The 13,987-nt window shown below is 39.2% G+C and overlaps 1 protein-coding gene across 1 annotated transcript in view; it reads right to left on the bottom strand.

The window, feature by feature from the left end:
* Positions 1-13,987, bottom strand: part of Itprid1 (ITPR interacting domain containing 1) — a 101,146-nt gene that overhangs the window by 60,810 nt on the left and 26,349 nt on the right. The window contains 2 exon segments of the mRNA XM_051151496.1: positions 4,373-4,430; positions 7,508-8,082. Of these exon segments, the coding sequence (XP_051007453.1) occupies positions 4,373-4,430; positions 7,508-8,082 (633 nt within the window).

A 13,987-nucleotide genomic window follows, 5' to 3' on the forward strand; every position in this document is an offset into this window, starting at 1 on the left:
ATACACCATCTACTTTTCAGTAATGTCTCTAAGGTAGTTACTTTGTCATTAAATGCTTTCATTGTGTGAGTTTTTTAAAAAGTAGATCCCATTTTCTCTTAATATTTTTATTTACTTCTATATTTATGTCCTTAATTTTTCAGTCTATTTAAATTTGCTATTGTGCCACTTCATTTATCAATATGAATCCATTTATTGGCTTTCATATCCTCTTTGCTATAAATTACATGTATTACACCAGCAGAGGTGTGCCATCCATCTTTGAAGCACTTCTTTGAGCACTGCTGACAGAAAGTATGCCTGTGGTGAGATATTTTAGTTAGTGTGGTCTGACGATGTCTTTATCATCTTCTAAGGAACTTTGCTGCAAGCAGATTCTGGCTCCCAAGTATTGTCACTCCTGATGAGAAGTTCCTTGTCTTTCAAATCTTTGCCCTTCTGCTCAGTTTCTGTGTCTGTCTAAACATGCTTTCTTCCAATTGCTCTTTTTGACTTTGACCATAACACTGTGGGATGTAGTATTCTGTGCAATTATCCTGTTGGCATTTGCTAAGCTTTTTGTATTTATATTTGCATGTGCACATTTATGAGTAAGTTAGAGAAAATTAAAATTTCAAAACATTTTCCTGCACAGTTCTCCTTGACCAATTCCTGCTCCTTCTGCAATCACACATATATTTGGTCTTCAATGTTGTTCTATAGGTTCCTATATCTCAGATACATTTTCACATGGTTTTTAAATTTGTTTACCCTTCTTATAATATTGAATATTTTCTATTGATAGGTAGGTCTGTAGTATATAACACATATATGTTAAAGTTCACCAAATCTTTTCTTTTTTCTTTTTATCATTTCCAATTTGGTGTTTAAAACCTTTAAGAGGATAAAGTTTGGTTATGTATAGCAGACTGGCCTCTAATCTGTGCTGTTCCTGGACCATTTTTGGATGCTGGAGCTGTAGGCTTGTTCAACCTGCTCAGTTTGCTGTTAAGCTCATCCACTGGAGTGATAATTATAAAATGTATATATCACTTATTTAACTTTTTCTGTATCATAATTTCTATTTTGCCTTTGAGATTTGCAATAATTTTACTTATTGTGAGCATATTTTCTTTTACAATACTTAGCATGATGATATTGGTGATCCCAATCTTATGGTTTTTCTCAATTACTTGGGGAGCTGGAGAGATGGTTCAGCAGTTAAGAGCACTGACTGCTCTTTCAGAGGTCCTGAGTTCAATTCCCAGCTACTACATGGTGGCTTACAGCCATCTGTAATGTGACCTGATGCATACTATATACATAATAAATAAATCTTTTAAAAAATTACTTGGTTTTGTTGTTGTTGTTTGTTTTGTTGGTGAGCACTGATTATATTTCCTGTTTCTTCATATGTTTAATAAAGCTTACTGTACCTAGACATTGAGAGTAGTTACTGTCTCATGATGCAAGGAACCTTTACGGGACAGCTGCCTGTTATCCTAAACAGAATTTTTCACTTCTTCCAGCCTTTGCTGTTTCTTGGTCTTTCTGCTGCATGTTTAGATGAAGTTCTGAACAGCACTGTGGGCAGATTTCGTACCTAGAATTTAGGGATTTCCTAGCCATCTCCTTCTGGGATTCATGCCTTCTTTCTTTTTTGAATCCTCTGTCTATTCCAGATTTTGTCTTCTGATTTTTTTTTGTTGTTGTTGTTGGCTTGCAACACAACTTTCTGCTAGAGTTTTGGAAGGGAGCCAGATGAGGCCACCTCAGGCAGGAGAAAGCTTTTTCTTTGAATAATCTCCCCAGGTGCCATTCTTTTCTCTCAAGCACGGAAACTCTCAACTATATTCCTGCTGCCATTCTATTTTCCATTTCTTTAGGTAGAACTTTTAAAAACACTGTGCTTGGCATTTGCTCTTATTTATGGGAAAGCTGTCTGTCATCAGAAACAGCATCAGACTTTGCATGCTAGATCTGAGTGGAACCTTAGCTCTGAAGGATTGTCCTCCCAAGGCATAGGGTTTTTTCATCCATCTCACTGGTAGTGAGCTCCTCCAGTGATTTCTGAATATGCCTTTGTAGTCAATCTTCTAATGGCAGACATTTTTTGCTACATAAACAGATTTTGAAGTGCTAAGTCATGTGGCAACTTTTCCGTGTTATTTTTCTAAATTGTCAAGAAATGCATGTCCTTGTCAGTCTAGCAGTTACTTTCAATTCATTAGGAAACAACACCATTGGTGTATTGTGCCTTTTTTTTTTTTTTTTTTAAAGAGGCCCATTTTCTTTAATCCCTTGATGGGTTCTTCTTTTAGAATCATTCCCATAACTTTGGTCATGTTCTTTCTCTCATTCAGACCCTACACACTCTCCATGCCTTCTGAAATACAGCAATTGTACCTTCCCCATTTTAAATACCATGCATATGTATTTCCTTCCTTATATCACTTTGTCATTCCAGTGTTAACTTTTGAGAAGTTAAGCAAGGATTCTATACTTATAGTTTTGGTCTCCATCTCCTATAAGAAGTCATTTTGTTCAAATTCAATGAATAACTATGAAATACTTATAAATTTTGCTAACATTCAGAATTTTATGTAGGAGGAGAGGCAACTGAGCTATAATGACATTTATGAGATTATTACGTGCTCTCAGTTTTTTGTGTGTAACACATGACTTAAACAATTGCTTCCCATGGTTCTGTAGGCTGACTTACTTGGCTGTATGGTTGCCACTGGATTCCAGGCTGGATTCAGCTTAAACGTGGACTAGGCCAGGTATCAAGGATGGCTCCCTCACAGGGGAGTTCATCTGGGAATCCCTACCCAAGATGCCCACGTGAGACATCTCCATGCAGCATGAGACTGGGTTCTTAGAAGATGTGCTCAGAAAGAGGATATCCCAAGATCCAGGAAGCAGCCAAGGGATCAAGAATCAACATCTAGTGCCTACAACTATCCAGCCATAGTCGGCTGGCATAGAAGAAACTCAGAAACTCACGTGTGCTCATCTTTTAGATGAAATAACCTTTAGAATTTCACATTTAAAAAATTGAATGCATGTCTGTGCTTCAGAGTGACACTAGATAATTTTCTTCCTTCATCAACTCAATTACCTTGACTCTTTGATCTCAGTCCTATTTTTATTCAGTTGTTTTGAGACAGCATATCCCAGACTGGCCTCACTCAGACTTGCCATTCTCCTGCCTCAGCCTCCTGTGTTGGGATTATAGACATGTGCTACCATACTTTGGCAACAGCACTATTTTTTTAAAGGAAAAAAAATGGGAGAGGATGGAAATCCAATCTGTCCAGATTTTTCTTATTAGGCAAACTACCACTTTTCTCAGTTTAGTCTCCTAATTTGCCTGACTTCCCACATAATCTTTTTAGAATAATTGGGATGGCTTATGTGATATCAGTAGACCTTCTAATTGAATGTCAAGGAAGGCAGTTTCTATTGACAAGGGGACCTCCAGCTTCATTGAGAAGCATTCAATTAGATGGAAAACAGATGCTTATTTTTGTCTTATAAACCTCAATGCAGGTTATGTGGTAATTACTTGAAGAGCAGGATAACAATTTATGTAATCAGCAGGACCCTATAATTACTAATGCATAATTTCTAAACAGCATTTAGCAAAATGAGACCCATACATACACTTTGTAATGGAAAAGATGTGTTTGACACCACACTAAATTAAATTTAAAATTTGCATATTTTCTTCCAGGAAACACACTAGCTTCATCTGCTCTATTTTGCTTGACTAATCTCTGCCTGCTTCCAGCTTCACTGAAGGACCATGGCAGCTGTGAGAGCTGTGACTTCGGGGATGAGAAGCAGGAACAAAGCAGGATTTACTCTGTATTCTAGAATGTCAAGCATCATCCCAAGAGGAGACCAGGAAAGCTGCACCCTGGCAGTTTCTGTCCACCATGAGCCTGACACAAGGTCACACAAAATTTACAATGCAAATAGTAGTAGGAAAGTTAAAAATTATTTGCACTTACTTCTTCATTATTTATGGAAAAACTGAGGCCTGGAAAATGGCACGACTTGTGCAACAGTGAGCACCAGGCAGTAGGAAGGAGAAAGAACCCGCTCAGTCTCAGCTGTTAAATCCATTCTCCCTCCCATAGCTCATACAGATACTGCTACACACAAATACAAGCCACACACAACATACACAGAAAGAGTGAACATATTCCTGGAAAGTATTCTAAAATTTACATGTATATTTACATTGCAATGCAGACGATACAGAAATATATAGGAATTCATGGAGATAATGAATCTTCATGTATTTTAACTAAGCTAGGCATCAGCTATTTCATTCTCATTCTGAACAAAATCATTGATGAAGTAATATCCATTGTTTAATTCTTACCTGCAATTCCTGATGTCAGGTTAAGAGGGTTGCCACTTTCTTCTTCAAAGCTCTGGACCTAAGGCATCAAAATATACAACAATGTCACTAGAAATATTCTCATGGCACATTTACTTTAATCAATAAGCAATGAGTGTCCATGGATAACTACATGAATTACTGCACTCCAGTAGATAAGAGGCTCTTGGTAAGAGGTGCCATGGGATGTCTACAAGTAAGACACAAAGAATTAAAAGCGTTCAGCAGATGAAGGACAACTTCTGGGCAAAGGCATTTGAACTCCTTTTGCCCCTGAAGAATGTTAAATATATGTGAGGAAGGTAGGTAATTTTGGCTTGATAATCCAATGCACAGTAATTCAGGTAGCACAGCTGCTACATAGTTCTTAGATACAAAACCCAAAAATTTATTTCTAAACTAAAAGAGTGGAGTTTATCTTTGAAATATTTTGCAAAGTAGTAGATAGCAGTCTATACATGATGACAAAGCTATTGCTAAAACAAGTCAGTAAATAGCACCTTTAGATAATTGCACAGCTTGCTGTAGAAGTGTGTAATGCAGAAAATGCTTTTTAAGGTGAAAATAGTTACTATTGACATTTTGGAATGTTTCTTTGTAGGATTTAGGTTTTGTACACTTTTTCTGGATATAGTTATGAAGCCAAAAGTTCTCACTCAAGAATTTGGAAGGAGCAGTATCTTATAATCTATATTGATAGCTGATTAGATGTGCAACCCAGCATTCCTTTTGTTGGTTTTTGGTAGCTCAAATCAATGTGCTTCATCGCATTTTTAAATGTAATGACAAAGCTCTCTTCTCGTATCATTATCACAAAGAAAAATCCACTTAGTACAATGCAAAGCACATTTTTTTCAATTAGAAAAAATAATGAAAGAAAGAGCACAACAATTGAAAATAAATGCCAGGTATATCTTGGACTTTCTAACTGATCCAAAAGTTGTTAGTTTTAAAACTCAGTAAGAATTAAAAAAAGAAATGGTCTATATCCAATAAAGATGCCAATTGACAATGATACTGTTGGCCTCACACATGTTGTCTGCAATATGTGGTCCATTCATAAAGGAAGGAAGAATACAGATTATATCACAAACATAAAAAAGCATCCATCATGTAGCATAGCTGTGTAAATTTCACAAGTATTAAATGCATTTAATATTCCTGGTAACTTAGATAGAAAGAAACTGACTCAATTAGACTTAGTAACATTAAACACAGGTTATGTTTCCCTTTGCATTAGAAATCTATATATAATTTTTGTTGGAATTATAGCTTTGATATTCATGCCAAATACTGCCAAAAGCATCATTCAGTAGGTCTGAGAGAAGTGTGATAGGTTGGCTACAAGGGAAAACTTAACCAGTCATGGTTAAAACTCTACTGGCCAGATATTTATGCATATTGGCATAAATTCCCCCAAAATATGCCATTTCATGCATACATTTATTTCTTATAATTAAGTTTTCAGATTTTTCCACTCAAAATAGACATTAACTTGACACTGGCTACTGTTTAATATGCAGCCTCCCTAAGCTGCATTTTCTCATTCTATGGCACTAGGTGAAATAACAGGTATAAAGAAGCTCATGACCCTGCTTTCCGTTATGAATACAGACATAGGCGGAAATACATATATATGTATATATTTTTATCAACTAAATACAAACGGAGATGTCAGAATAACAGTGTAAATTGGTATGAGTGAGAGAAAGTAAGAATGAAGAGTTAGAGAAAGCAGGTGAGATAGGGCAGCGGTACATGAATATCAGTAGACCCTAAAGCAAACAAACAAAGGAAACTAGCTCCCCATATATAAAGCCCACATTGAACTCTCAGAGTCTTGTTAAGGATATTGCACGACATATTTTGGTAAGCATTTCCAAACAATTTCTTTGGTCTTTATGCTGTCAAGACCTCAGCACAGCAGAGGCAACTGATACACACATCTCTTTGACAGGATCTCCATGCTGGGACTCTGAGACCACAGAGGGGAACTGTGTGGGCAACTATCACCGAGTGGGAGTAATTGAACTAACCCCTTAAAGAAGGTGAATGATGCACAGAAAGTAGATAAAAATCACATTGAGATACTTAATAAAACGTTGAGTGAAATCAAAGGCATAAATTACTCACATTCAGTTGTGAGGGAGGATAAAAAGCTGGGTAGGTGTGGTGTTTGATTGAGAATGACCCCATAGGCATGTTTGTTTGTATGTTTGGTTCCTAGTTGTAGGAGCTCTTTGGGAGAGGATTAGGAGTTTTGTGGCTTTGTTAAAGGAGGTGTGTGACTGGAGGCAGGCTTTATTCAAGAGTCTATGCCATTCCCAATTAGCTCTCTCTGCACAGTGCTTGTGGGTCAGGATGTAAGCTCTCATCCCTGCTTGCCTGCTGCCATTCTCCATGATGACTATGGCTTTACCCTCTGAAACTGTAAGCCTCTAAATAATGTGAAATGTGTTCTTCTATAATTGCTGTGGTCATGGTATCTTGACACAGCAATAGAAAAGTAACTAAGACAACAGGGGAAAGTTGGTGTCATACAAATTTAGTTCTGTCTGAAGCATTTACGATGAGTTTAAGTGTCTCAGACTAAACCAAATTTGGAACCTGCGGTGGATTGAATAGGTATAGCCCCAATAGATTCATGTGTTTGAATGCTTAGCCGTAGGCTGTGGCATGAATAGGAGGTATGGACTTATTGGAGGAGGTGTGGCCTTGTTAAAGATGTGTGTTCCTGTGGAGGCAGAGCTTTGAGGTCATATATGCTTAAGCCATACCCAGTAGGACAGTCTTCTACTGCTGTCTGCAAATGAAGAGGTAGACTTCTTGGCTTCTCCAGCACCATGTCTGACTGCACGCTACTTCCTGCCCTGATGATAATGGATGGTCATGGACTAAACCTCTGAATCTGTAAGCTATCCCCAATTAAACATTTTCCTTTATAAGAGATGCCTTGGTCATAGTATCTCTTCACAGCAATAAAACTCTAAGACAGAGACATAAGGTAAAATGCTAAAGGTTGGGAGATCAAGTGGATCAGAAGAGGCAGAAAGGCAAAAAGATGTGGTGGCATGGGCCGTTTTCAGCAGGAAGGCGAGTAGTAGATACAACACTCACCTCTTCCATTTCAAAGGAGTCTGGTCCTTTACTCACAATGTGAGACAAGTTCTTGAGTTTGTCCATGTGAATCCATTTCTCCTTCCAATTTCTCCTCTTAACTGACCCCTCATACACACAGATATGAGGAGACTGCTTGGCCAGTGTGCATGAGCAAGGCCACTGCTTTTCCGGAAGAACTTGTAGAGGAAGACAAGGTGGCAAGTCATTGCAGGCTTGGGCAGAATCATATTCTGTTGAAGGAGGCATTTGGCTTCCATCACAGCTAATGGAAGCCACCTTTCGCTCTACTCTATGATGCCATGGCTTGGTTGGCAGAGTTGAAATCCCATGTTCTTTATTGAATGATTCTGACGGCTCTGGGTTACCATCCCTCCTGCTGCACTGTCTTGAAGCTCTCCTTAAAAGGCGACTCATTCTTCTCCGATGGTCTTTAGCTCCACTTGATGAGGGGCTTTGCATGTCTGGTCTTTCAGCTTTATCTTCATCCTGGCTCTGTAGGATATGAACACCGTTCAGCAAAGACGAGAAGGTGTTGGTCACGTGATCCAGGATTTCCAACTGTTGGAACCGGCCTGAAGAATAGAGAAACATGGAAGTTTTATGGTAGTGTTTCCCCCCATAAAACTATCTTGGATGCAGTAAATAATATAATAAGAACTAAACAAAGAAGGACGAAAGGATAGCTAAGCAGTTATTTGCAGTCGATTCAGTTGATTTTAGTTTGATACTTGGAGTCCACATAGTAAAAGGAGAAAACCGATTCTCACAAGTTGTCGTCTGGCCTCCCCATGTGTGTCATGGTATACAGGCATGTACAGGCACATACAGTAAGCAAATTAAAATATAAGAAGAAAAACACACTTGAAGAATGGATAATATTCTTTCCCAAGATGAGAAAGACTTTAATATGTTAAAATCAAGTTTTTCCCAGCCATGCCACTCTCTCTGAAGATGAGACCCCTATCTAACAAGAAATAACTGTATCACAAGGATACACATAACTATGGGTTTGTATATCCATAGTTATTATATGCTAAGTCATTTAAGACCCAAAAGATGTGCAAATCTCTATGTTTATGTGTAGAAAAACAAATGTCAAAAGATAAGTTCTGGGGATGAGGATGTAGCTTAGGGGCAGAATGATGTCCTAACAACAAAGACCTAGTGTCCATCCATATTATTGCAAAAGATAAAACACATCCTAAAGCAATAACCCAGGCTTTTAATATAAAACTGTCCATGTCTGCTTCCCACAGCTTCACACAGTAGCTGTCTCGTCATCATGCCCATCATCTTCATCACCCAAGTGTGGAATGGCATGTGGAATCAGGGGGCCTGGTTCCAAACTCCAGGTTAGCCATCACTGGAAGGCTAAGTCCACGGGGCATGAGTTAATACACACACAGTGTTTAGCTTTATGCAAAATACAGTACATCTTACTTTTTAACCTTCGCAGTTGTGGCTATCTATATATTTCTCATAGCTGTGTTGAACATCAAAGGAAGCATGTAAATAGGCAATATTACACATAGATTGGATATTTACATTATTATAGGGGATTATATTGTTTTTATTCTTTCAGGAAACAAACAGTAATGAATGAGAAATCCTAATTGCTTTCTAAATCAAGCATTTTTTCAATTTAATAGTCTTTCTTCATAATATAGGAGCAATATTTAAATAATCTGGCAATATATGAAAGTACTGGTTTAATTAGAATTAGAGAGAAAGCTCATGAAGTAAGAGAAAATTTAGGCACACAATGTTAGTTTGTAGAACATGGTGAGATTTTTCTTTTAGTATATTATAATAAGCCAAGGTGAGGGAAAAACAAGAAATTGTATTTATGGAGTATACCTTCATAAAACCCCTAATGATGGCACAAAGATAATATGACCCAACAATGATAAGAGCCCACATAGTTGCGAAAAGACACTCCATTAGTCATATCTTCTTACTGCTATGATCAAGTACTTGGAAGAAAAACTTGCAGGAAAAAGAGGAAAGGTGATGTTTTCAGAGGGCTCAGTTGATCATAGTGAGGAGGGTGTGGCAGGGTATGACACCCTACCTCATCATAGCCAATAAAAGTAAGAGACAGAAAATGTATACGTGAGCTAATAGGCTTTCTTTTTCTATATTTTGTTCATTAATTTAGTTCTTTGACTGTTCCGTACACATATTTAATGTATTCTGGTTACTTTCTCCCCTGTATTTTGGTTACTCCCCCCCTTACCCTCTTTTATCGATTTCCTGTTCCTATTAACTATCCCTTGGCTCCTATCTATGAGTCCATTTTGCAGATTTATAATCCTTGGTTTCCTTAGGCTAATCAGCGATATCTGTGCAAGCATTAGAATAGAACCTGGAGGAGTCACCAGTGGGTATTCAACTGAAGGCAATGACTTCCTCTCTGCCTGAATATATCAGTAGCAAATACTTCAAATGATGAGTGAGGTCCTTTGAGTCCCTCCTTTATTCATACCGTGCTGCTGAGGGGCCCACTTTTATGCAGACCCAGTGAGGGCAGGCATCTTTAGCAGCTGTGTGTTCAAGGTTTCAATGACCTTGTATTGCCCAAACAATAGCATTTTGCATACCCCCCCCCCTATTTCCCAGCCTTTACAATCTTTCTAAACCCTCTTGGGTAATGTTCCACGAGCCTTAAAGGGAATGCTGTAAGAGTTTTATTCAGGGCTGAGCACTTATTCTCAGCTTCGTGTGCATCCAAGAGTCTTTCCTACATTCACTACTATTTTCTGGAATGCAAGGTTTCTCTGCTTAAGACTGAGAGTAACATTCCTCTATGAATATAAACACAAAAATCTAGAATTCCTTTTGTTCTCAATATTCTACTTAAACTCTCTGTATTAGATTAAGCCGTGGGATGTGCTATTCAATTTGCCATAGTCTCACCACCACTTCCTCTCTGGAAGCATACATACACACTCAGAGGTTTGCTTTGCTGATTTCTTGTTTCTCAATATAGCCAAATTAAGAGTCAAAGTTAAGCATCCCAAATCTCATCCCCTGTTAACTTGTTACCCAAACACTACCCATTAAATCACAGCATTCCATGCCTGGCCTTCAAAAGACTCATGGATGATTCATGTAAAAATGCATCGGTCTAGCCGGGCGTGGTGGCGCACGCCTTTAATCCCAGCACTCGGGAGGCAGAGGCAGGCGGATCGCTGTGAGTTCGAGGCCAGCCTGGTCTACAAAGTGAGTCCAGGATGGCCAAGGCTACACAGAGAAACCCTGTCTCGAAAAACCAAAAAAAAAAAAAAAAAAAAAAAAAAAAAAAAAAAAATGCATCGGTCCATCTCCAATAGTTCCTATACTCTTAGCAGTGTCAACAGCTCAAAAGTGTGAGTTCAAACTCTCCTCTAGAGTGAGACTGTAAAATAAGATCTAGGTCCTATACTTCTGAAATATAATGGTGAAAGTAAAGTTGTTTTTCAACCCTGACCACTGGGTACCTTCCGAGATGGCCTCAGGGCTGTTCTATACTTTCCAAGAAAAGGCACACCCTCATACCTGTCCTGAACATCTGACAGCACATGATGTCCCAAGCTCAGCCTGTCCCGAACACCTGACAACACATGATGCCCCAAGCTGAGCTCTTGCCCCCTCGGGGATAAAATAACTAGCAAACAATCATTTTAAAGGGCATTCTTAAAACCAATCAGGGTTCAATAACTCTACTTAAGCACCAATTTTGCTTCTGTAAGGGTATAAAAACGCAAGCTTTGCTTATTTGGGGTTTCCAGCTCAATAGAGCTTGGAGCTCCGTCATGACAAATCAATAAAGCATCCCTTGCTGTTTGCAACGTACCAGGCTCTCATGTCTCATTGGGCTCTGGGAAATAGGATCTAGGCAGGAAGTAGGACCTAGCCTCCAGGTCTTACATTTTGGAGGTCCCAGGGAGATAAGAGCCTACCTGAGAACCGAGGCTCTAGCTGGGGAAAGGTAAGATGGCCGGCCACCACTTGTATGTCTCCTTGTGTCTCATGTCGATCATCTGTCTCTTGATTTCATTTTGGTTAAACCGGTCCATGCAGGGGATGGTGTACCCCCTACTGGGGAGATGGGGAGACATCTTTTTCTCGAGGGTTCGGGTAGTGAACGGTATACCCACTGGAGCAATCCAGTCTCCCAATTTGGCCGCTGTAAAGAGGATTTGGTTTCGGTTTCGGGTGCCTCTGTTTTTGTGCCTGTCTATGCGTTTTTGTGTTTGTCTACTTGTTTGTGTCAGAAACGTGGGACAGAAGGAATCTACCCCCTTATTGATAATAAATCAGCGAGCTGAACATATTTGTGTGTCCAACGACTGTTGTATATACGTAGTGTTAATAAGACTGACAGAAGGACGAGACAGACAACCTCAAGCTTAGGAGACAAAGCGGGTTACTCCCTGCAGTCTGATTTTGTCGGTTTGTGCTGTTTCCTTTTTGTCTTTGTGTGACTCTTATGACTAAGAATCTTTTGTAGGAATTCCAGACCAGGTCTGGTTTTCTGATTTAGGCAGAGCCCTGTTATGGGATAAGGCTGCTTGGAGTTTGGTTTCTGGCAGAACCAAGGGTGCTGACTCTCAGGACAGTGGCAGTTCTGAATTTTAGTCCTTTTCTCTCACCGTACTGGTACATTTGTTTTGTCTTTCTGTTTGCTTACAACATTTGGTTTGTGTTCCTGTTTTCCTGTAACTGTCTCAGTTCTAGAAACGGGCCAGGTCTCAAGCATGGCAGCAGTAAAGAGGCTTGTCCCAAGCATGAAAAGCCCTCTGAGGACCCCTGAGGCTATTAGATGCTTGTTGGCTCAAAATACCTGAGCCCTCAGCTAGCAGAGGGACACCCTGACCCCCACCTAGTGGAAACAGGATTGCTAAGGTCTGCCTACTTCCTCCTTGCCTTTTAAAATGTCCCACCACTTGTGCTGAACAAGCACCAAGAAGACACTGGAACTGCAGGGTACTTGGGGTGGCTGCTGTTTGGCCTTGGTGAAGGCTTTTTCTGGCTTGCAGTTTGGTCTCAAGCCTGGCCCTCCAAATGTGGTTTGTCTGGCTATCTTAAAACGTATTAATGTATGTAGCCACTATATGTTTGATTTTAAATGTATAAATTTATTATGTTCTGCTCACCTTGCTTATAAATTACTGGTTATTGAAGATGGTTAACAAAAAATTCTCTAACATCGGCAAGAAAAGGTTAAACTCAAACTTTTAAGTGAGAGGTGGAGCCATTCTAAGCAGCAAATGGCATAAGCCAACAGGTCTCTAGAGGTACTTTTAAATTGAGGTTATTGTGTAATTATTGTGCTGTTTTAAAACTAGACTTTTAAAAAATAAGATTTAAAACAAAGTTTCTACAATAAGATATTAAAGCTGCATATGCAGGCTATATAGCTTTAGATTTGTAATTTGCTTATTGGATGTGATGCTTGGAATTTAAGTTCAAATGCTTGTTTAGAACATATACGTGTGTATATGTGTTTGTAACACAGATGTTTTTAAATAACAACTATGTGAATCTCTGGCCTTTCATGTGATTCCACGCTCTTGAGGAAGCCACATGGTACATGGCAATAATTTTAGAGCCTTTTGGTCCTAATGAACTCTCTGCTTGTTATGAAGGTCAGTTCAGGTTAACAGACTGCTGTATTGCAGACTTTGGAAATAGGTAATTCTAAAAGATACTTTTAAGTTAAGAAACATTAATTTTAGAGCTGTTCAACTGAGTTATTTACACTGTTAAAATTTGGGTTTTGTCTTCTAAATTTATGGTTATTATGTTCTACCTTCACGAAAAAGGTAAAAGTCGCTGCCTTAGGAATATATTTGTCTTTATTTTCTGAATATGGCTATGTTTTTAATTGCCCAGCAGAGCCTCCAACACCATGTGGCTGGCCACCATGTTGATTCAGTGATAAAATGGGTAGAATCCAGGGCTATGGAGGAGTGGGAGCCTCATTTGCATCCATTCCCCTCCCATGGTATGTCCCAGGTAGCAAAGTAGTTGCTCAGGCAGTGTTTTAGGGAGTGACCAGTTGAGGCAGTTCCCACTGAACAGGAAAACTACTTTGCAAGGACCAGGTTTGTGGTAGGAGGACATACACATGCTTAACTGTTGGTTTGGAGGCTCCCCTGACACCCCCTCCCTGATAAAGAGTTCTGGTTATTCAGAGCTCTAGGCTAGACCTGGCTAACAGAAGACAAGGTAGGAACCATTGTATGAGCTTTGTACAGATTTGTACATTTGTGTAATAGGCTTTTTCTGCTTTAAGTGTAGCTTTTTACCTGTAAGCTTTATTACAAGGGGAGCTAATGAACTGGGAAGAAAACTTTCCATGTGTGCAGTATGTCTTTCAGAAAGTCTCCTGGGGTCCTAACCATGTAATGCTGAGACTAGGGATGGAGCCCAAGTACCAGGAAAGACTTGAGTCAGAACAATTGGAGCATTAGAGAAAGGCTTCCCAATCCT

This window comes from Acomys russatus, chromosome 10 (genome assembly GCF_903995435.1).
Source record: "Acomys russatus chromosome 10, mAcoRus1.1, whole genome shotgun sequence".
NCBI lineage: Eukaryota > Metazoa > Chordata > Mammalia > Rodentia > Muridae > Acomys > Acomys russatus.